The sequence below is a fragment of the Bos grunniens genome, chromosome 4, assembly GCF_055505025.1.
Source record: "Bos grunniens cultivar Pamir isolate PY7600 chromosome 4, Bosgru_T2T1.0, whole genome shotgun sequence".
NCBI classification, from domain to species: Eukaryota; Metazoa; Chordata; class Mammalia; order Artiodactyla; family Bovidae; genus Bos; species Bos grunniens.
Window position 1 is genome coordinate 27,556,038 of NC_141168.1, and position 25,461 is coordinate 27,581,498.

Here is a 25,461-nt window from a genome sequence, read left to right on the forward strand (position 1 = left end):
CATAATAAAGAAATAAATGCTACCTTGTTGTCCAGTCGCTTAGTCGTGTTCAACTCTTTGCAACCCCATGGGCTGTAGCACACCAGGCTTCCCTGTCCTTCACTATCTCCCGGAGTTTGCTCAAACTCATGTCCATTGAGTCGGTAATGCCATCCAACCATCTCATCCTCTGTCACCCCCTTCTCCTCCTGCCCTCAATACTTCTCAGCATCAGGGTCTTTTCCAATGAGTCAGCTATTTGCACTCTTGGCCAAAGTATTGGAGCTTCAGCTTCAGCAACAGTCCTCCCAATGAATATTAAGGATTCATTTCCTTTAAGATTGACTGGTTTGATCTCCTTGCTGTCCGAGGGACTCTCAAGAGTCCTCCTGTACCACAGTTCGAAAGCATCAGTTCTTCAGCACTCAGTCTTATTTATGATCCAACTCTCACATCTGTACATGACTACTGGAAAAACCATAGCTTTGACTAGACAGACCTTTGTCAGCAAAGAGATGTCTCTGCTTTTAAAAACACTGTCTAGGTTTGTCATAGCTTTTCTCCCAAGGAACAAGTGTCTTTTAATTTCATGGCTGCAGTCATCATCTGCAGTGACTTTGGAGCCCAAGAAAATAAATTCTGCCACCATTTCCATTTTTTCCCCATCTATTTGCCATAAACTGATAGGACCAGATGCCATGATCTTAGTTTTTGGGATGTTGAGTTTTAAGGCAGCTTTTTCACTCTCCTCTTTCACTTTCATCAAGAGGCTCTTTAGTTCTTCTTTGCTTTCTGCCATAAGTGTGGTGTCACCTGCCTATCTGAGGTTAATGATATTTCTCCCAGCAATCTTGATTCCAGATTGTGCTTCATCCAGCCCAGCGTTTCTCATGATGTACTCTGCATATAAGTTAAATAAACAGGGTGACAATATACAGCCTTGATGAACTCCTTTCCCAATTTGGAACCAATCCATAGTTATATATCTGATTCTAACTGTTGCTTCTTAACCAGCATACAGGTTTCTGAGGAGGAAGGTAAGGTGGTCTGATATTCTCATCTCTAAAAGTTTTCCACAATTTGTTGTGATCCACACAATCAAAGGCTTTAACGTAGTCAATGAAGCCGAAATAGATGTTTTTCTGGAATCCTCTTGCTTTCTCTATGATCAAATGGATATTGGCAATTTGATCTCTGGTTCCCCTGCCTTTTTTAAACCCAGCTTGTACATCTGGAAGTTCTTGGTTCACGTACTGTTGAAGCCTAGCTTGAAGGATTTTGAGCATTACCTTACTCAAAAAATGTGCTCATGTGTGAAATGAGCACAATTGTGCGATAGTTTGAACATTCTTTGGCATTACTTTTCTTTGGGATTAGAACGAAAACTGACCTTTTCCAGTCCTGTGGCCACTGTTGAGTTTTCCAAATTTGCTGGCATATGAATGCAGCACTTTAAGAGCATCATCTTTTAGGATGCAAAATAGCTCAGCTGGAATCCCATCACCTCCACTAGCTTTGTTTGTAGTGATGCTTCCTCAGGCCCACTTGACTTTGCACTCCAGGATGTCTGACTCTAGGTGAGTGATCACACTATTATGGTCATCAAGACCTTTTTTGTACAGTCCTTCTGGGTATTCTTGCCACCCCTTTCTAATCTATTCTGCTTCTGTTAGGGCCTTGCCATTTCTGTCCTTTATTGTACCCATCCTTGCGTGCAGTGTTCTCTTGGTATCTCTAATTTTCTTGAAGAGATCTCTAGTCTTTCCCATCCCACTGTTTTCCTCTATTTCTTTGCATTGTTCACTTAAGAAGGCTTTCTTGTCTGTCCTTGATATTCTTTGGAACTCTGCATTCAGTTGGGTAAACCTTTCCCTTTCTCCTTTGCCTTTCGTTTCTCTTCTTTTCTCAGCTATTTGTAAGGCCACCTCAGACAATCATTTTGTCTTCTTGCATTTCTTTTTCTTTGGGATGGTTTTGGTCACCACCTCTGTTCAATGTTACAAACCCCTGTCCATAGATCTTCAGGCACTCTGTCTATCAGATCTAATCCTCCCACTTCCACTGTATGAAAATCCCATGGACGGAGGAGCCTGGTAGGCTGCAGTCCATGGGGTCGCTAAGAGTCAGACACGACTGAGCGACTTCACTTTCACTTTTCACTTTCATGCATTGGAGAAGGAAATGACAACCCACTCCAGTGTTCTTGCCTGGAGAATCCCAGGGATGGGGGAGCCTGGTGGGCTGCCGTCTATGGGGTCGCACAGAGTCGGACATGACTGAAGTGACTTAGCAGCAGCAGCAGCAGCTACTGCCTGGTCATCAAGATGCAGAAACAAGAATTTCAACCTACATTTCTTTCTTTGTAATGAAGTATATTATTTAAGTTATTCCTTCTCACATTACCATACATAGGATGTATCTGTGGCATTTCAATTTATTACTTGGTATAGAAGATTGTGACTGCAGCCATGAAATTAAAAGACGCTTACTCCTTGGAAGGAAAGTTATGACCAACCTAGATAGCATATTCAAAAGCAGAGACATTACTTTGCCAACAAAGGTCCATCTTGTCAAGGCTATGGTTTTTCCAGTGGTCATGTATGGATGTGAGAGTTGGACTGTGAAGAAAGCTGAGCACCGAAGAATTGATGCTTTTGAACTGTGGTGTTGGAGAAGACTCTTGAGAGTCCCTTGGACTGCAAGGAGATCCAACCAGTCCATTCTGAAGGAGATCAGCCCTGGGATTTCTTTGGAAGGAATGATGCTAAAGCTGAAACTCCAGTACTTTGGCCACCTCATGCGAAGAGTTGACTCATTGGAAAAGACTCTGATGCTGGGAGGGATTGGGGGCAGGAGGAGAAGGGGACGACAGAGGATGAGATGGCTGGATGGCATCACTGACTCAATGGATGTGAGTCTGAGTGAACTCCAGGAGTTGGTGATGGACGGGGAGGCCTGGCGTGCTGTGATTCATGGGGTTGCAAAGAGTCGGACACGACCGAGCGACTGAACTGAACTGATAGAAGTTTTGGAATATAAAGGCAAGATAGCAACAAGCCAGGGGAAGACTGGACCTTGCCTCGTGAACCCAGATCTGGAAATGGACACAATAATTGAGGAAGTTTTGTGTTTTCTCTAAAAAGAAAGATCCTCCCCATCCCCAAACACAGGCATTATGTTAGCTGAAGATTATTCTTAATAGCGAAAAAATGATATTGGGTTGGCCAATAGTGAAAAAAATCAGAGTGAATGTGGGGGTTTGGACAGTGTTGGAGACGAACCCAGGTCTCACAGAGAATAGCAGAGAGAAGCAGAGCAATGACTCCAAAGAAAATGACCAAGGAAGAAAGCAGATTGATTTACGACAATCCCAAAGGCACCCAAAGTAGACATGCAGAGTGAATGGATGAAAGCAAGACAGTTTGTTACTAATAGCCCAGCAAACAGAGGAGCCTCAGCATAATACAAGCTGCCCAGCCCCCAGTGCCCACAGGAGAACAGGATGGGCCCGGTGAGCCCCATGCCCACAGTGAACTGCACTGCAGCTGAGGAACCCAGGGCTGAGAGCTCAGCAAACAGCAACTGTAACCAAACCAGTGCCCACTCCGAGAGCAAGTCATTGTAGTCATCATTGGTCACTTCACCTATTTAATTGCCTATGTGGCTAGCTACAGAAATGGCTCAAGGTCATAGGACAGTTAGGCCTCGAAATTTGGGCTTCCTCAGTAAGGATATACAGACTTGCTTGAGGCTGATGGCAGAGCTCCTGTCCAAATTCAGAGCAAAGAGTCAGACTGTGGTGGGCATTTGTTATCATCCCCCAGTAGACATCCATTCCCCTAATTGTTCTTTCATAAGAGCCCTCAATTGCCTTTGGGGAAACCACGCAGCCTGCTGCAGCATTTGATGAGATGTTCAACTGGATATCCTTACCCGAAACCCCAGAGCTCTACCGGTGTCAGTGCATTCCAAGACTGGCTCCCAAGATTGGCTCTTCAGCTGGCTCTTCAATCCCACAAGCCAACTCATATTCTCCCAATAAGTTCCTTTAGGTTTAGAGTCAGCTTCTCTTATTGGAATCAAAAGAGTTTAATAGAAAATGGATCCTCTTCTTAAAGGGGTCCTAGTCCCTCCAACGAAGAAGGCAATGGCAACCCACTCCAGTACTCTTGCCTGGAAAATCCCATGGATGGAGGAGCCTGGTAGGCTGCAGTCCATGGGGTTGCTAAGAGTCGGACATGACTGAGTGACTTCACTTTCACTTTTCAGTTTCATGCATTGGAGGAGGAAATGGTAACCCACTCCAGTGTTCTTGCCTGGAGAATCCCAGGGACAGCAGGGCCTGGTGGGCTGCCGTCTATGGGGTTGCACAGAGTCGGACACGACTGAAGCAACTTAGCAGCAGCAGCAGCAGCAGCAGTCCCCCCAAGGAAACAGATATGCAAGCAACTACAGTAGTGTGAGAAATGCTATAATACACGCACACACAGGGCACACTGGTAGCCTGGAAGAGCTCCATCAATAAGGACAAGTATCTTGAGAGCAATGTGAGAACAACAGGTAGAAAACACAAGAAAAGATATTTGAATCGAGTGAAGGATGTGCAACATCCTTGCAGCATCTAAACACGTGGTGCCTTATGGAAACCACAAGAAATTCGGCATGGTGGAAGCAGCTGACTCATGGGGAGCAGTGCTCAGTGGGGAGGCTGGAGAGATAGGCCTGGTTATTTCATATCAAAGAGTTTGGTTTTATCAAGGTGAGGTTATAGTCAGATCTGTGATTCAGAAAGACAGCTCTTTAGACATATGAAAGGGAAATGGATTGGGAAGAAATCAGAGTCATCAACAGTATGGTCTTGGCTCTGCATCAGTCCCTTTATGGCCTTGAACAAGTTCTTGAGCCCCTCTGTCACTTGGGTTCATCATCTATCAAAATGTGACCCTTAGAATATCTCTATTCCAATGAGTTGGGTGGTTTAAGTGATCTTTGTAAAGTCTTAGCATAGTGTTTGGCCTATAGTAAGTTTCTAATGAAATTAGCTGTTAATGCTACAGTGATGACAGAATCTGGGAGCCCAGTTGGAGTTATCACAGTAATCTAGGTGAGAGTTGATGGAGGCTTAAACCAAGGCAATAGAAGTGAGGATGGAGATCTCCTAAACATCTGTGAAGATACATTAGTAGAGTGATTCCTATAGGGATGCTTTTGAGAGTGGAATGGGTCCATGTTAACAATGATACTAGAACAACAGGCATAAATTGGGAAGTGTGGTCACCCTTCACATGAGTCTCTTCTAAGTTCTGCTTCCAGATGTCCCCCATCAGCACCAACAATGCTCAGCTGATTTGATTGTTAACACGTGAAAGGAAAATTTGTTGTTTTATTGGACACAGAGAGAAACCAACAAACACTGGGCAACCTCTTGGCTCAGATGTCTTTTCTGATCCAGTCTAGCCTGGATTTGTCCCGTGCCATGCTAAGTCACTTCAGTCATGCGGACTCTTTGCGACCCTATGGACTGTAGCCCTCCAGGCTCCCCTGTCTTTGGGGATTCTCCAGGCAAGAATACTGGGGTGGGTTGCCATGCCCTCCTCCAGGGGATCTGCCCCTCCCAGGGATGGAACCCACGTCTCAGGTCTCCTGCATTGGCAAGCAGGTTCTTTGCCACTAGTGCTACCTAGGAAGTCCCTCTAGCCGGAATTTACCACTCAGCATAACTGAGCATGCACGGAGGCAGGGGGAAGGGGAGGGCACTCATGCTCTTTCTGCCTCTCTCACTCTATTACGTGGAGAAGGCGATGGCACCCCTCTCCAGTCCTCTTGCCTGGGAAATCCCATGGGCGGAGGAGCCTGGTGGGCTGCAGTCCCTGGGGTCCCTAAGAGTCGGACATAACTGAGGGACTTCACTTTCACTTTTCACTTTCATGCATTGGAGAAGGAAATGGCAACCCACTCCACTGTTCTTGCCTGGAGAATCCCAGGGACGGGGGAGCCTGGTGGGCTGCCGTCTAGGGGTCGCACAGAGTTGGACATGATTGAAGTGACTTAGCAGTAGCAGCAGCAGCACTCTATTACGCACAATGTGAACTACATGGAAGCAGGTCTTCCAAGCTTTGACTTGCAAACCGGGTGACTCAAACATCATGTCCACCTGAATGGTGTTCTTGTGTCTCCAAAACAGGGCTCAATGGCTCTCCCATTTGCTCCCTAAGTTGAGTATCATGTCCTTCTGTCTTGTTCTCAGTAATATACCCAGCGCTGAGTGCAGCGTCTGGCACCTAGCAGGAACTTGATAGATGCTTACTGAATGTTGATGTGGTATTTCCCAAGTCAATATTCCCCATTTGCCCAAATGTTGGCCAAGGCTCCTGCCCCATCCCTGATCTACAGTGTGTCTTCCAGGTGACTTTCATTAGGTGCTGGGTTGGAAGAGTCAAATTGATTCGGACTTCCAGTGATGAGTGATCACCAGCTTCCTTACCAGAAGCCCAGTCTTCATTAGCAACCAAAGTCTGCATGGCTAAGATGAGCCTTCATGAAATGGAACAGAACCATATGGTCCTTGCTGCCGTTCCCCAACCCCCATCATGTCCTCTGCCTGCCTTTTGCCTGTGGAAAACTGTAGTCAAAGAATAAGTTTAATCAGAGAAGTGAGAAATGCTGAAACAAAGGAAAACAGTCTAAGGAGACTAAACAATAGTACTATAGTCATTAAGCATGGTCAAGGACCTTTAGTTCTTTCTCAAGGGCTATAGATAATATTCTGAGGCATATCCTGTGAGCTCTCTTATAGAGACTAAAATCCCGGGTGGAAAAGTTAACCACATGATGACCAGACTGTACCCAGGACATGAGCTGCCAGAATTCTGAGAACTGACCACAAAGAATTGGGAACAAGTACACCCTGGAAATGAAGATTAACTGTACCTAAAACAACCAAGATGATGCTGTTCAGACCACCGATGACCAATTTGAAGATGACTGTTAGAAATGACTATGCTATTTCTGCATGTAGGCCCCCTGCCCCAGACTGTCTATAAATGCTCTCACCCCTGCTTATCAGGGGCGGGGAGTCTGCCTTTGGACAGATGTCCACCACTCTCCCCGCCAAGTGGCAGGCCTCTAAAATGAAGCAAACTTTCCTTTCCATCAACCTGGCCTGCTCATTGGCTTTTGAGCAGCAAGGAGCCAGACCCCCCACGCATACCTTTTGGTAACATTCATAGCTTTACACTTAACATACGGTATGGGGGCAGGAAGACACACATTCTTGCTTGGGGTAAGTGGGGCAACACAAAAATATCTCCCAGTCAGTCGCCATCAGTCTCAGGATTTCTTTCATTTTGGGCTTGTAGCAGCCCTGTCTCTGTTCCTCCGACCTCTTCCTTATAGGAGGGAATTGGATTTCTCCCCAGGCCCTTTCCTTGAGACTGGCTTTTTGGGCTTTGCTTGGCTGCTTTGCGGTTTCAATTGAGCAAACAAAACACATTTTTCCCACTTGTTTCCCCAGGAGTGAGCCATTGCTCCTAATTAGTCCTTCTCCAGCCTAGGGCCCCGCCCTCCCTTCCATAGCACAACCTACAATTAGGGACTCATCTGGAGGTTTATTGATGGCGTGCAGAAGCATCTTGTTATAAACACCATCTTACCTCTCCCAGGGTCATTTGGGCCACAATAGGAAAACTGCCCTATAGAAGTTTGTAACAAGTGCACTGAAGACCACCCTGTTTGGGCTAGGTGTTAGGGTCCCCAAAAATTCTCTCCTAAGGAACTGGCTACAGGAGCCTGTATGTGGTACTCATCAGCATTCTCTTGTTCCCAGAGACTGTGGCTCAAGGCGGCTCTCATGGGTATATTCGAAATGACGGGGGATGACGCTGGCGAGGATGTGTTGTCCTTGCAGTTGAAATTCTCTATTTCAGTGGCACTGTTGGTGTTTCTGGAGTAGCCCAGGAATATTGAAAGCAACAGAAGAAAAAGAAAGCATTGGTAAAAATCGAATTTTAAAACTGTTAATTATGTTTTTTCCAGCACAGATACCTTCAACCCAGATCTGGGTTGAAGTGAAAAGACACCAAAAAGAAAGTTAAAAATAACAAACAGAATTCAGAGAGAAGCATGATGAATTTTTTTTCCAATGAAAATAATTTTAGGGTTATTTAGCCACAGACAGGTAATATGGACTAATAATCTAAAAATGTCTTTGCCACGAAACACCTAGAACTGCTAGATAAAATATAATCAACATAATTTTAAATGTATCATTACATTTATGAAAACTAAAGTAAAAATCCCTGGGACCAAAAATTAAAGATCAGTGAGATATGAGTTAAAGCTGGGCTGCCTGAGGGACCGGCCAGTCTTGGTGACCCAGGCCCTGGGCTTATTATGCATTTGTTTTGGCTCTGCTGAGTCTTTGTTGCAGTGCAGGCTTCTCTAGTTGTGGGGAGTGGGGCTACTCTCTAGCTGAGCATGCCTGGCTTTCTCATTGTAGTGGCTTCTCTTGTTGCAGAGCACAGGCTCTAGTGTGCATGGATTTGGTTGCTCTGTGGCATGTGGAATCCTCCTAGACCAGGGATTGAACTCATGTCCCCTGCATTGGAGGCGGATTCTTAACCAGTGGATCAAGGGAAGTCCAGGCCTTGGGTATTTATGGCCATGTGGGCCAGGAGGTTAAGTATTAGGACCCAGCTCCTGGGACATTAACTTGAGAGAGTTAATTCTTAGATAGGTTGATAAGAAGTCTGAAGCCCTCAAGGAGGAGAAGGGAACAAACTTTTTTTTCTATATTGCTTTATCTTAGTCACATGAGACATTTTATTTTAAACTGTGAGTTCTAATGGAAACAATCTATTTCTTGTAAGACTAACTTTCTTTAAACCCAGAGCTAATGATTACACAAAACAACACATCTTTCTGAAGGGTATGTTTTTCCTTAAGCTCTGTACTAATGATTATGTAACAACAATGTATCTTGCTTGAGGACATGTTTCTCTTTCTTAACAGGAACCTTCTGTCTAATCTTGTTATCTTATGTTGTGAGAGTAGGTCTGGTATAACTTTCCTATTGTTAGTTCTAACCCTGTTATTTTAAAATGTATGTTGTGGTAAGACCTACTCTTAGTGAAAGAAAGTGAAGTTGCTCAGTCCGACTCTTTGGGACCCCAGAGACTGTAGCCCAGCAGGCTCCTCCATCCATGGAATTTTCCAGACAAGAGTACTGGAGTGGGTTGCCATTTCCTTCCCCAGGGGATCTTCCTGACCCAGGGATCGAACCAGGGTCTCCCGCATTGCAGGCAGACACTTTACTATCTGAGCCACCAGGGAAGCCCAAAGGGAAAAGTGAAATTGTTAATCACTCATTCATGTCTGACTGTTTGTGACCCCATGGACTTTAGCCCCCCAGGTTCCTCTGTCCATGGGGTTTCTCCAGGAAAGAAAACTGGAGTGGGTTGCCATGCCCTTCTCCAGGGGCTCTTCCCTGTTGGTTACTAACCAACTGAAAAAGTATATAAAGCCTTGATAAGACTAGTGAGTGGGGCACTCTCCATCCCCCTTCTGATGTCTATATCAGAAGCTTTCTCTGTCCCTTTTCCACTGTAATAAAACTTCTGCCACATGAAGCTCTGAGTGCCTGAAGCCTTGGCCCTGGTTCTTAAGCTAAATTCTCTTCTTCGGAGGTCACGAATACAATACCGGTCAAGATATTTGCATAAGTCCAGGACTTTCAAAGCCACCTTCTTGACAAAAGGGGATACCAAGGACTTCCCTGGTGATCCAGTGGTTAAGAATACACCTGCTGATGCAGGGGACACAGGTTCAATCCCTGGTCTGGGAAGATTCCACATGCTACTAAGCCTGTGCTCCATGGCAAAATAAGCCATCACAATGAAAAGCCCCTGCACTACAGTTAGAGAGTAGGCCCTGCTCTCTGCAACTAGAGAAAGCTTGGGTGTGTAGCAGTGAAGACCCTGTGCAGTCAAAAATTAATTAATTAATTTAAAGGGGCAGGGGAATACCAGAAAGAAATCCATCCAGTGTCAAAGCCAACAGGGATTCTGGGTCAACTATACCAACTTGGATCAAAACAAAAGTCTCTGTTGAAAATCCTTATCCTAGGGACTGTCCCAATACTGGTTTGAGCTCTGAAATGATACAGGGTCCAATAACTTCCAAGCTGATAAACTAATATAAAAAATTTCTCCTGAGCCATTAATCTCTCTGAGGCATCTAACAGAAGCAAACTTACAATGGTTCTATGGGGTCAAACCCTGCCCCTCCAATTTAGGCCAACATGAATCCCACAGATATAGGCCTGTTTGAGAAAAGCTCAGATAAAATATTACAGCTACAGGTAGCCCCAAGGCCCAGAGGGTCAGTATCTATGTGAGAGACAGCAGAGAGAAGCAACAGGGCATCTGACGTGCCTGTAAACAGGAGGGCTTCTACATTGCCTGCAGCTTCTCAGGAGAAAGTGCAACCAGCCAATTTGGAAAGAAGGAAACTGGGGAAGTAAGTGCAAGGGGTCTGTGGCACAGTCTGAAGAGGCTGTTGAAGTACGTGCCTTAAGAACTCTCAAAACCACCAGAACGCTCTCCCTTGCAGGACATGGACTCCAGAAATGGAATCCAAATTGAGTAGGACAGGAACAATAGAAGGAAAGGAAAGAGAAAAATCAGCTAAAAATAGGAACACAGCATGGGAATCCTAAAAACCTTAAGTCCATAAACACTTCACAAAAGCAATACAAGAGGGCGCTCTGAGCCCAAACCAGACAGCTATCTTGACCAACCCCTCACTCCAAAAGGTTTAGGAAAACCGTTTTGCATAAAAACAAGCATCAGAAATGGATCATAATCCAAGATTATACAAAATTATCTCAGGAAGAAAGAGGCTATGAAGCATCTTAACTCCTTACAGACAACGAATGCACGCTAAAAAGATGTGCCTGCTAAACAAATGAAAACTGCAACCCAGCATTTCAAAATGAGCTCACAATGAAGACAATGACAGAGCATATATGAAAGAGCCAAGTCAGCCAGAAGTTAAAGATTTATAAATGCGGTGGCAAAATTGAGAAAAGGATTAGACATTTCTAAAGAAACAAAAATTACTTCCAAAATGAAGGAACAAAGCAGCTAATGCCTTAAGAGAAAGAGGAGAGCAAAAGTCCTCTCCTTGAGTTTCAGAAATAAGAAAGTGGCAGGCAATTAGATAGCAAAGATGATCCAACCCACATATAGTGAGCACACCTTAAGAGGAAATTTTAATATTATAATTCAAGAAAACAATCTTGAAGTCAGAAAAAAAAAAAAAGACTGCTGAGTACATATAAAGGTGAATCATTACCTGGGAGCTGGTGAAGGACAGAGAGGTGTGGTGTGCTGCAGTCCATGGCGGGGGCGCGGAGAGTGGGACACAACTGAGCAGCTGAACAACAACAAATGGCCTGGGAGAACTGGCCTGGTGTGACCAGCACTGGGACCCCAGAGCAAGGCTGTGGGAGTACTGAGACAGAGGATGTGTGGCAAGTCCTTTGTACAGAGCTGCTGCCTCGTCCCACCCCAGCTGAAGGAGAGAGGCTTCCTGCAACCACCCAGAGCCCTTGAGCCGTGGTCCCCAGGGTCTGGGAAATTCAGTAGTTGGGGGCACAACTCCTGCCCAGGGAGCACGGAGGGTGGGAGAAATGGGAGAGTGGGTTTCTTTGATGATGGAGTGATGAGGATCTGTGTGCATCTGTGTCCAGGAGGCACAGTCCTCCGTCCAGTAGCCAGTCATTTTCCTGAGGATCAGATGTGAACTGTACCAGGGAGAGAGCCAGCCTAGAGCCACTGTGAACCCTGCCTGACTCCCTTAAAGGGGAGGGGACACTGACAGCTAGTGCCTGGAGGGCACGGATGCCTGCAGATCCAGGGCCTGGAGAGGGAGGAGGGGGGCTTGCCTTGGGGTGAGGGGTGTTAAGTGTATGGTGCATGTTAAGTTGCTTCAATCTGTCTGACTCTTTGCGATCCTATGGACTGTAGACTGCCAGGCTTCTCTGTCTATGGGGATTCTCCAGGCAAGAATACTGGAGTGGGTTGCCATGCCCTCCTCCGGGGGATCTTCCCAACCCAGGGATGGAACCTGTGTCTCCTGCATCACAGGTGGATTCTTTACCTCTGAGCCACTGGGGAAGCCTGAGGGGTGATAAGTAGGGGATTTCAAATAACCCAAGGAAGCTCCTAAGAGAAAAAGTCAGTTTCAAAATCAAGAAACAAGGGGCTTCCCCTGTGGTCCAGTGATTAAGACTCCACCTTCTAATGTAGGGGATGCAGTTTTGATCCCTGGTCAGGGAACTAAGATGCCTCAAGGCCAAAAAGCCAGAGCATAAACAACAGATGCAATATTGTAACAAATTCAATAAAGACCTTAAAAATAGTCTACATCAAAAAAAAAAAACAAAAACGTAGGGACTGACTTCCCTGGTGGTACAGTGGATAAAATTCCTGGTCCGGGAAGATTCCACATGGCATGGAGCAACTAAAGCCCATGAACCGCAACTACTGGAGCCCATGCACCTAGAGGCCATGCTTCACAACAAGAAGCCACCACAATGAGAAGCCTGAGCACGGCAACTAGAGAAAGCCACTGTGCAACAACAAAGACTCAGCACAAACAAAAGTAAATAAATAAAAATTATATTTTAGAAAAATCTTCAAAAATAAAATCAAATCAGAGACCTGAAGGAAAGGAGTGACAACCCAGTCCCCACAAAGAAGGGCCATCCTAATATAAGGCCATGCTGACTGCAGGGGGGTGATGTGGCCACTTCAGAATTTTGATAATTTTCAGGCACTGGATGTTTTAATTCCAGAATTGAGGCTGATTTTGCAGTTTAAAGGGACCAAAGGGCCTTTTTATATTCTAAGAAGGGGCCCATATATGCTTAGGGGGCCTGCCCAGAGACCAGCTTTTACTCAGGAGCAAGAGGAAGACTTCTCCCACTGAAAAAAAATTATAAAAGGAAGAACAAATTTTTGCATTTTGATGATGCCCTCCAAGTTGTACTTGTTCAATGTATTGACTGCATGATCTTGTGTTGGTTTTTCTATCACTTGTTACAGAAAGAATCTAACACAGTGACTTAGTAGATAGTAAAGCTTTGGAGCCAGCAGTAGTCTCCTCTATGGGTTAATGTCTATTCTGCCCATTTTACAGAATAGATAAGTGAGGCAAAGAGGCCTCAGGATTGTCTTACCCAAGGGACCCTTGCGAGCTGGGACTGTCAACATCTAACTCCATGAGTCTGCAATTATCACCCTTCTTTGAATTAACCTATTCATCCTCACTCCTTTTAGGAGTGAACATATGTTCATAGGATGTTCATATGAACATCTTCCATGTGAAAACACTGGGGTTTGCCTAGGGAATATTTAGATCAAGCAGCCACAGAGCCTGTTTCCAAGAACAGGCTTATAATAAAATGAAGCGGAAACATTACATGTAGAAGTCTAAAGTGAAGAGAAGGAACTGAGATGGGTAGGCAGAGGGTGTCACTGACCCTCCACCCCACCATGACTCTAGGCTGTGGGAAAGGGAAGCCAGGGCAGCCTGCATGGAGGACCCACCTGTGCACTGTGAACTGGGAAGTTCCTGAGAGGTTCAAGAAACGGTCACTGTTCTGCTCGGCGGCCAACAGCATGGAGCTCTCACTGGGCCGGGAGGATGACGGCAGGCTGCTTTCAGACTGGATGGAGAAATTGACAGTCAGATGACAGGGTCTGATCTCCAATTGCTCTTGGCCTCCTCAGGCCAGAACCTTGAAGAAATTCACTTGTGTCTTCCAGCCTAGTCCCAGGAACTGTTCCTTAAATGTTAAGCCCTGGAATCATCAGACCAAAAGCAGGGCCCCTAGCAGAATCTCCTCCTCTCCCTAATGGACTGTTTTGGCTACTCTGCCTAGAGCCAAGGTCTGATCCTTATGAACGAGAGCAGCAGAGCTGTAAGGGCTGACTTTGAAGTCAGTGACCAAGTACCTAAAGCATATCACTTAAATGCGATGAAGCAAGTGTTTAGATCTTGAAATCTGGAGTTTTAAGGCTATCTAATCTATCATGCTTTTCCTTCTTATGCTTCTACCCTAAGCGGGTACTGGGAAAGCCTTCTGTATGTCAAAAGAAAAAGGGGGAAAAAAAAACCTTAAATAAACTAAAAGGGAAAACCAAATCCTTAGAACAAATATTTGCAAAAACCCATGATTAAAGGCTTAAAGTTCCTGACATATAAAAAGCTCTGTTTTATAAATCAACTTAGAAAAATGCAAAGTTGCCAACAGAAAAATGGCTAAAGAACGCAAAAGATAGTGCAAAAAAAAAAAAGTCGGCGTTCAAATTCATTGACAATCAAAGAGCTGCCACTTTTTTTTTAACCTGTCATATTAGACAAGGAAAATTTACACTTCTCAATTGTGATAAGGATACAGTGACACAGTCACTCATATTATTAGAGAGAGTATAATTTGGTATGAATTTCCTGGAAATTCTCTGACAATATGTATTGAGAGCCTTAAAAACATTCATACTCTTTGAATTCTGCTTCTAAATCTATTCTGGGAAAGCCATCAGAAACGTGGACAATACATATATGCTTGTTTTAGCATCAGTTACAATAATGAAAAGTTAGGAATTACTCTGAATGTCTGATATATTAGAGGAATGGTGAAGTAAATTTTAACTCATTCATACAACTGAATAGCATGAAATTATCAAAATGATGTGTACAAAGGGCTTTTGAAAGAAATGGGAAATGCTTATGATATATGATATAATCTAAACTGGAAAAAAAAGCAAAATTGAGAAATATATTTATATATGTAATGTCCTCAAGGTTATAAATTAAAAATTAAGATGAAAGACTAGAAGAATATATGCCAAAATGTTCCAAATGATTGCTTAGGGCTAGAGGAGTGGGGGTGATTTTTCTGTAATTTTCTGATTTTTCTTCAGTGAACATTATTCCTTTATAACAGAGAAAAAAAAAAAAAAAACCCAGAAAACAATTTTAAAGTGAGTTCAGTACTTTATCGCTTTTTAGGAAAACAAAATTACTTTTTAATGTCTGTAGACCTCAGTGTGGTGTGCGCATATCACTGACTTGAAAAAGAAGGCTGCTGACCCCCACACAGTGCTAGACTCTAACATCCATCCATTCTCCAGAGACGGTATGTCTCCAATTCCCAGCTGACCCTATGGATCTTGGCAGGATCTTGGTGAAACTTACTGTTTCTGCTGAGCGGCAGGGCAACTTGGGCACCAGGCAGTGAGAGATTCGGATTCTTGGATCTTTGGTGGTGATGGACAGACCTCTCTGCAGAATGTTCACCAAACGGGTCCAGAACTGAAACACGGTCTCTGGGTATTTTTCGTGGAGCCTCAGGTAGTAGATCTTTTCGGTCACTGTCCTAACCCTTAGGATGCGCTGGAGCCGGTCATAGATTCGCAGTTCCACGTACTTCAGGGGCAGAATCCTGGGCACAATCAGGAAATTCCCATGACAGAGGCCCCAGTGGTTTTAATGAACCTTGCTGGGCTAACCCCATTAGACTCCTGCCTCTGTTTGGGGGATGCCAGAGAGCGAAAACTTGTGGTCTGAGGGTGGAAATGATCACTAAAACCTATTCTCTGATTTCTAGAGCCTTGGTTATTAAAGAATCTGCTCAAACCAATAACAATGGCTGATGGCTGATGTATACAATCTCATTTAACCCTCACAACAACCCCTTGATGAAGGAACGATAAGTAGTATTAATTCCCTGTTACAGAATTTGAAACTGTGGCTCAGAGAAGCTAAGTGATTTGCCCAAGCTTAGATCTTCTTAAGTAGGAACGGGAACTAAGGTTTTCTGACTCCATCTCCAGGTCTCCTTCTCTCTAGATCCTGAGTAACTGTGCTGAAAGGATAAGGAGAAGGATGGAGGTCTGGTATTTTACATCCAGTATTTTTTTTCAATTTCAATATCTCATAATCCTATTTGACTTTCATATCGCTCACCTTTCTTTTGAAAATCTCCAAGTCTATATTGACAAAACAAAAAATAAGCAAAAGGAAGCCAAGATTCTCAAAAACTAGGAAGAGAACAGGGAGTGGTGCTCTACCCCAGCACCAAGTACAGCACTTGGTACATACAGACACTAAACAAATATTTGTTAAATGAACGAAGGAAGTCTATGCAGTTTATAAGCTAAAGAACACTGTCCTTTCTTCTTGTCTAGAGACCAGTGGCAAAACAATTCAGTTGTTCACCCAGTCCCTTCCAGCACCTCCCTCAAATCTTCCTTTACCTGCTGAGGGTGATGACTGGGGCACTCCCAGGTGTGCTCCAGGTGGAAAACTGACCCTGGGGCCAGGTGATGTTGGCCATCAGGAGGATGTTGGGGAGTGGCAAGGAGGGTACGGACGAGGTCACCCCAAGGATCACAGTGGTTGGCCCTTCACAGTCATCCATCCAGTTCCCGGGCTTAGTGACCTGGAAGTTAGACCCAGGCACATGGAGTCAGAGAGAAACAGAAGACAGGGGTGGAAGATTACAGGTGTTAGCAAATGGCACTTCAACTTGGCAACAGGCTTGGAGCACCTGTGTTCTTGCACACTGGGCTGGGTCATGACCTGCCATCCATCCTTCCCGTGGGTTCTCCCCAAAGAGACTTTAGGTCACTGACAACAGGAAATTGGTCACCCTCCTTCGTGTCCTTTGCATGACTAACTTTAAAAGGATGTGCTGGTAAGACAAAGCTGATCACCATTTCATTTCTCCGTCCTTGGGCAGAAGAAGGCACACAGGTTTCTAATGATCTGGAAGGGGGATTATGCAAAGAAAGTTCCAGAAGGGGAGGAGAATGAGGAAAAAGCTGTTGAATGGGGAAGATCCAGGCAGCCCAACTTGAGAGAGGTTTGGGGAGCTTCCCTCAAGATGATGGTCAGTCTGGCTTGCTGCTGGGTCCTGAGAGGAATAAGGACCTGTTCTCTTGCAGCACTCAGGGCTGTGGAAGGACAGAAAGATGGCAGCCTGGCACTTGGGTGCAGTCTCAGCTGAGACACCCCCATACCTCACTGTCCAGGACAGGCAGATAAGCACCATCACTGTAGCGTCCAAGGAACCATGGGGATCAGGATCTAAGGGGGTGACCCCTATGTTCCCAAGACCAGAGGGCCTTATCCCAATGTCCCAGACTCTGTAAGACCATCTAGGCCATTCACAGCCTGTGAAGGATCTGGGCAACAGGGGAGAGCCCCAGCAATGCCTGAATTGTAGGTTTCCACAAGCCTAGTAGATGGTACTCTGAGAAAAGTGAATTTTGATTTTGAGAAGAAATAAGAGGAACATTTCTTGAAGTCCATGTTGTGGAATGAAATTCATATGTTCTACAAAACAGAGGGCCCCACACACAGAGTGATACATTAATGTTTGTGGGGGATGTTTCTTGGCAAGTGACGGTAGTACTGGTGATGCTGAGGAGAGGGGAAGGAGGGAGCAGCATAACTCTGGGCTGGATCATTTCAAGGCAGCTTTTAGCTCTGAAGAGCTAGCTTAAGCAGGCAGGCTTTTCCCCTCCCTGGCACAGTCTGAGTCTCCTGGGGCAGCTCAGGGATGGGGAAGACCCCGAGCTATGAACCAGCTCTCTGAGACCTGGGGGACCTCATCAGAGAGAGGCTCCCTACTCTGTGAAACGGTCTCCAAATTAAGTTCAACACCCACCTCCGATTATTTCCACCCTCTCTCCCAGGGTTCCTCATCACTTTTCAACTCCACCAAATAGATTCCTGACTGCAGACCCTCCCTGTGCATTCCAGCCTCCTGGCTTCACCCAAGAGCTTGAAAACCTTTCCCTCTTCCTGAAAGGTTTTCTCTGCCAACTCTTCCACTTACCAAAGTCTTAGGAACACCTCAAAGATGTGCTTTCCCAGAATACGGGGAAAGCTTCCACAACCGCCCATGTCGAGGGTTTGCTCTGCTCATGCTATAGGGCTCAGCGGGTCCAAATCCTCTGACATAGAGCTTTCTTAACAACTACCATTTCACATAATGTCCGTTGAACCTCCAAAGTCACAAGCTTCTTGGCCAGGGGCACTATCTCATCTCTCTTTGCATCTCCTGCCCCTCACACAGCTTGTTGACAAACTGGTGATGCTATACCTGCCACGGAGCACAGCGGGGTCACCAGCCAGACCACTGGAGGAAAGTGGGGGAGCACGGATTGAAATGACCATCCCGTGCTCTTGGTGGCTCTATGCTTCTCAGGCCACACTCACTCGCTTGAGTGGGTCATATTACTACTCTTCTGGGGATCAGTAGAATCTGGGAAAGGCTAATTTATCCAGGACCTTGCTCTCACACAAGGGTGTTTTTAAGACATCCTAGAAAGAAGGAATTTGGGTTTCAGAGCAGAGATTCTGACAGCCGCCTTCACCCTCTTTAACCAGTCGGTATACACTGGTGGCCCCAGAAGGTGCCTGTGGACCTCCACCTCACCCCTGGAAAACGGGTCCTGCTATCTCCTTCTGCAGGTATAACTCTATTTCCCAAAAGCATCTGACCTGCAGGGAGGCCTGTGATCTGTAGGCACAAACCGAGGTGAACTTGGGATCTAGACACTCCTGTTTTCTCTGGCTCTACCTGCTTCCCTGCTTCTTCCTCCTCCCCACAGCTTTCAAAGGCTGTGGCATTTGGGGGCCAAACCCTGGGAATAGGCTTTGGGGTACAGGGTTGGGGGGAGAGGTTAGGAAAGGGGCCCTGAGCGCACAAGGGTACCTGGATAAAGATGCTTTCAAACACCACTGAGTCAGAGAACAAGTTGAATTCTGGAGAATGAATCAGTTGACAAAGGAGGCCATCTTCCACCCCAAGTTCCACTCCAGGGCCTGGTTCCCTGACCTCAGGTGGGAGGCCCCGAATTTTACTCATTGGTTCTTGGGAAGAATGGGCTGGGGAACATCTCTGGGGCTCCACGCAGACCCAGCCCAACTCCAAGGTGATGTTGTGACCTCTTCTCCCCCCACCTCCACAGTGCCACCCCTCCTGATGTAGGGCTGTCCCCCAGGCTGGGGGGTGGGGGACGCTGCAGGCTCACAATGGCAGGAATGACATCAAGGAATGTGATGGGTAACAACAGGAAAGGATGGCAGACAAGAGGCGAGGAAGGATTGGCAGTGAGCAGGGCGTGTCTCTCCCCTTTCCTACTCACTACAGACCAGCAGTAACGCAGCCTCCTCCATTCTTCACTCAGTCTCCTCACACACACACAAGGAAAATGAGTCTCCCAAGGCTGTGGCCTGATTGTGAGCTGCCAGAGTAGCAAGGGAGTCTCTCTGAAGCTTCTCACAAAAACTTTCTCTCTATGCATGACCTGTTCACCCAAATGCCAGGCCTTCACCAGGCCAGGGGAGGTCAGGATGGGGGCCACAATTCAACCCAATCTTTCCTCCCCATCTCATGAGATGAAAAAAAAAAATGTTTTTTTTAACATGAGGTTATTGACAAAGCAAAGAGGTTTATTTATTTGGAAGCTGTGAGTGAACGAGGAAGTATGATACAGTGTATGCTGGAGCATCAGAGAAAAGATCAAGAAAATCAATTGTTATCTTTTTAGGAATTTGAACGAGCCAGTTAAACACAGCCATTATTTAAAATTTAATAATATAAACTGATAATATTAAATAAGTTATATAAAAAGCAAGGTAATAGATGCCCAAACTCATCACTTCTTAATCATTTAACTCTATTTTATGTCTCTTTATTCCCTTGGGGTTATTGGTTTCTACTGGTAGAAATGGTATATAACGTTCTACCATTGCTTCTCTCTTCTCAGGGTGTACAGAAAGTTCACAGTGGTTGCTCTCTTGAAACCAGCCATGCTGGGAGGTGTTTACATGATGGAAATCAGCCAGTGCTAAAATCTGGCCTTAATTTATTGCCATTGTGATTGTCTAAAGGGATAAAGAAAATGTCAGTGATGCCAATTAAAAGAGTGCCTATAGCTGTTACGTGTGGACACAAAGAAAAATCTGAGGAAATGATCTTCCAGTATTTGAAAGGTATTATCTAAATTAGCAAAGAAGGTGCTGGTCATTAGCCTTAATAGAGTTCCAAAAGGCAACTTTGTTATTTCACATTCCCCTTATTCATGAATGTAAGTGGAAAAATCAGCCAGCATTCATGTCAGAACTACACTGACTTGTCAGTTACACAGGTTGGCTAGGAACACAAAAATCTGACAAAAGTCCATGAAAGCTTTCTATGAGAATCATCCGGCATCTGAAAGTTACAGTAGAATAGTGTATAGTCTATTGTTGTAAATTGTGTGCTTTAAAGTAAATTTTTATTAAGTAAAACGTTATACAGTAAGATTTTTTTAAAGAAAAAAAATGTATACTTATATGTATTTCCCCTTTCCACTGCCCCCTTGGAAAGCTGGTGGTTAGACATTTAACAGCACCCCACTGTGGTGGTACCAACTACTCCTCTCCCACTGCAATCTTTGCCTGGTTCCAGGACATGAAACTTTCACTTAAAGGCATCTTCAGGTTGCATGAAGTTGAGGAGGGATGAGCCATTAGTTACCTCTCTCAGACGCTGGCTGTACAGCTACAGGCTCTCACTTGGTGCTTCAACAGGCCAACGGGTGAGTTCTCTTATCTTTTAAACTCTCAAGACACACACTGCTGCAGTCCACCCATGACTGCGCTTGAATCTTCTGCTGCCTCTCCTATCAGGAGGGAAACCCGCTTCTCACTGTTTTCCCAAAGCTGTGACATCAGAAGCAGGATTAGCTTATTTCTTCTTAAGACTCACTCATTAGAAGAGAAAATTCTTCTCTTTTATGGATGCAAAGTCTATAAGACCAGGGATTTAAACTTCAAACACTTCAAGACTATTACTTTCCTTTTCTTATCTCAGTGCACTCTGTAACATTGTTTCTCCTTTCCTTGTAAAAGGAAAAAACAAAAAACAAACAGGAAACTTCTCTTACAATGTTTGCAGCATAGACCAAAAATTTAAACGACATAAAGAACATCAGCGTGACCACTTATGCTAGACTACCTCACTTACTTGTATAGTAAGTTCTAGTGTTAAATAAGTGGAAGAATGTTCCCTGAAACACTGTTTGCAGTGACAAAGACTGGAGACAACTTAAATGTCCATCAACAGGGCAGCAGTTACGTTACGATACAAACCTAACCTTAACCCTAACCATAATCTATAATGAGGTGATGGTTTGCAGCCCATGAAAGAATAGGTAGCTTTGTATATACTGATAAGGAATGATTACCAAGACATTAAGGTAAAACAAGATGCAGAGAGTATATATAATATGCCACCACTTGGGTAAAAGGAATTTAAAAGAATATATACCCATATGAGCATGTTAGAACATGCCCAGAAACTTCTGGGAGGATAAAAATGTGGTTTTTTTTGATTATATATATATCATGTGTATATATATAATATATATAATAATATATATTATATATAACGATCCCTGGGATTTCTTTGGAGGGAATGATGCTAAAGCTGAAACTCCAGTACTTTGGCCACCTCATGCGAAGAGTTGACTCATTGGAAAAGACTCTGATGCTGGGAGGGATTGGGGGCAGGAGGAGAAGGGGACGACAGAGGATGAGATGGCTGGATGGCATCACTGACTCAAAGGACGTGAGTCTGAGTGAACTCTGGGAATTGGTGATGGACAGGGGGGCCTGGCGTGCTGCGATTCATGGGGTCGCAAAGAGTCAGACACGACTGAGCGAATGAACTGAACTGAACTGACCGATACATATATAATATGTACATATATAGTATGAATATATTATATATATTCATAATATATATAATATATAGTATATATAGAATATACAGTGTATATATACACATATATACAGTATACATATACATTTATATACAGTACACATACATATATACACAATATATATACATATATAGTATATATACTACATACAGTATATACTATATATATACAGTATGTATATATATATATATATGCTTAAATTATTTATCTTGAGCATGTATTTCCTTTTTAAATAAAAAGTTAAAGAATTATCCTACATATGGCCCTACAAATATTTGCTGAGAAGCAACTATGTTTGCCAAGGTATGCCACATGTTGGAAGAACCATTACTAACTCTAAAAGTAGTCTGATCAGGGTTGTGGACGTGGTCAGGGCTGTCTTAGACATAACTCTTTACTTGTTGAGGTTAAAACAAAAACAAAAACATATGTGAAGAAATACGGGTGGGAAACTTTCCAAATGTAATAGAAACTGTAAACCTACATCTATACAAAGAATAAGAACAGTACAAACTGTAAGTATGTAACTAAACTTTAAAAATATACATATTAAAATATATACTATAGGGCTTCCCTGGTGGCTCAGACATTGCAGAATCTACCTGCAACTCAAGAGACCTGGGTTTAATCCCTGGGTTAGGAAGATCCCCTGGAAAAGGAAATGGCTACCCACTTCAGCATGGACAGAGAAGCCTAGAAATTGTAAATATGTAAGCCCTCAATATGCCAGGAAATTTGGAAAACTCAGCAGTGGCCACAGGACTGGAAAAGGTCAGTTTTCATTCCAATCCCAAAGAAAGGCAATGCCAAAGAGTGCTCAAACTACCACACAATTGCACTCATCTCACACGCTAGTAAAGGAATGCTGAAAATTCTCCAAGCCAGGCTTCAGCAATACATGAACCGTGAACTTCCAGATGTTCAAACTGGTTTTAGAAAAGGCAGAGGAACCAGAGATCAAATTGCCAACATCCGCTGGATCATCGACAAAGCAAGAGAGTTCCAGAAAAACATCTATTTCTGCTTTATTGACTATGCCAAAGCCTTTGACTGTGTGGATCACAATAAACTCTGTAAGATTCTGAAAGACATGGGAATACCAGACCACCTGACCTGCCTCTTGAGAAATCTAGATGCAGGTCAGGAAGCAACAGTTAGAACTGGACATGGAACAACAGACTGGTTCCAAATAGGAAAAGGAGTACGTCAAGGCTGTATATTGTCACCCTGCTTATTTAACTTATATGCAGAGTACCATGAGAAACGCTGGACTGGAAGAAGCACAAGCTGGAATCAAGATTGCCGGGAGAAATATCAATAACCTCAGATATGCAGATGACACCACCCTTATGGCAGAAAGTGAAGAGGAACTAAAGAGCCTCTTGATGAAAGTGAAAGAGGAGAGGGAAAAAGTTGGCTTAAAGCTCAACATTCAGAAAACGAAGATCATGGCATCTGGTCCCATCACTTCATGGGAAATGGATGGGGAAACAGTGGAAACAGTGTCAGACTTTATTTTTCTGGGCTCCAAAATCACTGCAGATGGTGACTGTAGCCATGAAATTAAAAGACGCTTACTCCTTGGAAGGAAAGTTATGACCAACCTAGATAGCATATTCAAAAGCAGAGACATTACTTTGCCAACAAAGGTTCGTCTAGTCAAGGCTATGGTTTTTCCTGTGGTCATGTATGGATGTGAGAGTTGGACTGTGAAGAAAGTTGAGCACCGAAGAATTGATGCTTTTGAACTGTGGTGTTGGAGAAGACTCTTGAGAGTCCCTTGGACTGCAAGGAGATCCAACCAGTCCATTCTGAAGGAGATCAGCCCTGGGATTTCTTTGGAGGGAATGATGCTGAAGCTGAAACTCCAATACTTTGCCCACCTCATGCGAAGAGCTGACTCATTGGTAAAGACTCTGATGCTGGGAGGGATTGGGGGCAAGAGGAGAAGGGGATGACAGAGGATGAGGTGGCTGGATGGCATCACTGACTCAATGGACGTTGAGTCTGAGTGAACTCCGGGAGTTTGTGATGGACAGGGAGGCCTGGCATGTTGTGATTCATGGGGTCGCAAAAAGTCAGACACGACTGAGTGACAACTGAACTGAAGCAAATTTTTAAATATACATATTAAAATATATATTGTATATAATTTTAAGAGTTCTTTAAATAAGTTGTTTAAAAAATTACAACAGTATGTAACATCAAATTTAGAACACATGCAGAAGTAAAATATATGACAAGAATGGCACATTGAATAAGAGTGTGGAGATAAAAATGTACTGTTGCATGGCTCTGGCATTATACATGAGTGGTATAATATCATTTGAAGGTAGACTGTATTAAGTTGAAGATGTCTATTGTAAACCCTAGAAGAGAGAAACCATTAAAAAAATAATGAAAAGAGGTATAGCTAATAAATCAATAGTGGAGGTAAAATACAACACTGAAGAATTTTCAGTTAATCCAAAAGAAGAAAGAAAACAGTAATAAAGACAGTTAATGCTCAGGGGTGATTTATTTTTTAAAACTATTTTAATATATATTTTATTATTTTTTATTCTGGCTGCGCTGGGTCTTCATTGCCACATGTGGGCTCTTTGTTGGGGCATGTGGTTTTCTCTTATTGCAGAACATAGGCTCAAGAGCACAGGATCCATAGTTGTGACACACGGGCTTGGTTGCCCTGTGGCATTTGGGACCTCCATTCTCTGACCAGGGATTGAACCCAGGTCCCCTGCCGTGGAAGGCAGACTCTTAAACACTGGACCACCAGGGAAGTCCCTCAAGTGATGAATGCTGAGTCATCAAGTCGGTATAGGCTTGCCATATAAAGCAAATCAAATTTGTTGGCATTATTAATACTCTTGTGTGCACAGCAGGACATAAAACAAGCATTGTAAGTTATAGCCATTTTATAATTTTAAATTTTGTTACAATTAAGTTTGCTTAGGAAAAAAAATCTCACATGTGTGCCGGGGTTCAGCCCCAGCTGATCCAGGGTATTCGAAGGAGAGACGGCTTCGGTGACCTATTTATTTATTTATTTGTCAAAGATATAAACAGTAATAGAATGAGGATAGCTCAGTAGGAAAATTCAGTGGAGAAAAGAAGCTGAGTAGCTTGGTTTACGCAGAAAATCAATATAACCCATGACACCAGGTTAGCTCTGACCACGGAGGCCGCAGGCGCCCTCTCGAATAGCGGAAGGTGCCCCACCTTAGACACCTTCTTGAGTGGGTCTTAGAAGCCCAGGCAAATAAATGGTCGCAGAGGATATCCGCGCTCCAGATGGAGACTCAGCTGGAAGTTGAGGGGAAGAATGACATGGGGAGACCAAGCGTTGGTGAGCAAGGCCCGTAGCTTTATTTTCAACAGGGGCTTTTATACCCTAAGTTACACATAGAGGATAATAGGGGATGCAAAGTCAGCAGTATTTGATCCTTATCAAAAACCAGGGTTTCTTTCCTGCAAATTTATCGTATACAAATGGTTTAGGTGATTTACATCATCTTATGGCCAGAAGGCCTATTAACATTTTATAACTCTTGACAAAGACTTATCAACAAAGACTTATTTTCCCTAAGAGTAATTATTTTAAGGTTTGGCACCATCTTCCGAAGATAAAATTGCATTC

At 44.0% G+C, this 25,461-nt stretch overlaps 1 protein-coding gene across 1 annotated transcript; it reads right to left on the reverse strand.

The window, feature by feature from the left end:
- Positions 1-7,566: 7,566 nt before the first annotated feature.
- GARIN1A (golgi associated RAB2 interactor 1A) lies at positions 7,567-19,026 on the reverse strand. The gene is made up of 4 exons (XM_086395760.1): positions 16,302-19,026; positions 15,241-15,487; positions 13,590-13,708; positions 7,567-7,921 (listed from the first exon to the last, which is right to left on the reverse strand). The coding sequence occupies exons 1-4, from the start codon at positions 16,463-16,465 to the stop codon at positions 7,723-7,725; spliced, it is 729 nt and encodes a 242-aa protein (XP_086251886.1). The 5' UTR covers positions 16,466-19,026; the 3' UTR covers positions 7,567-7,722.
- Between the last annotated feature and the right edge of the window lie 6,435 nt (positions 19,027-25,461).

What these genes read in the sequence shown, in the direction of transcription:
- GARIN1A (XM_086395760.1), bottom strand. Translation starts at nt 16,465, where the DNA reads ATGGATGACTGTGAAGGGCCAACCACTGTGATCCTTGGGGTGACCTCG. An exon ending in CCAGTCATCACCCTCAGCAG is followed by an intron (nt 15,488 to 16,301) that starts GTAAAGGAAGAT and finishes GATTGTGCCCAG; the next exon opens with GATTCTGCCCCTGAAGTACG. An exon ending in TCCCAGTTCACAGTGCACAG is followed by an intron (nt 7,922 to 13,589) that starts GTGGGTCCTCCA and finishes GGGCTACTCCAG; the next exon opens with AAACACCAACAGTGCCACTG.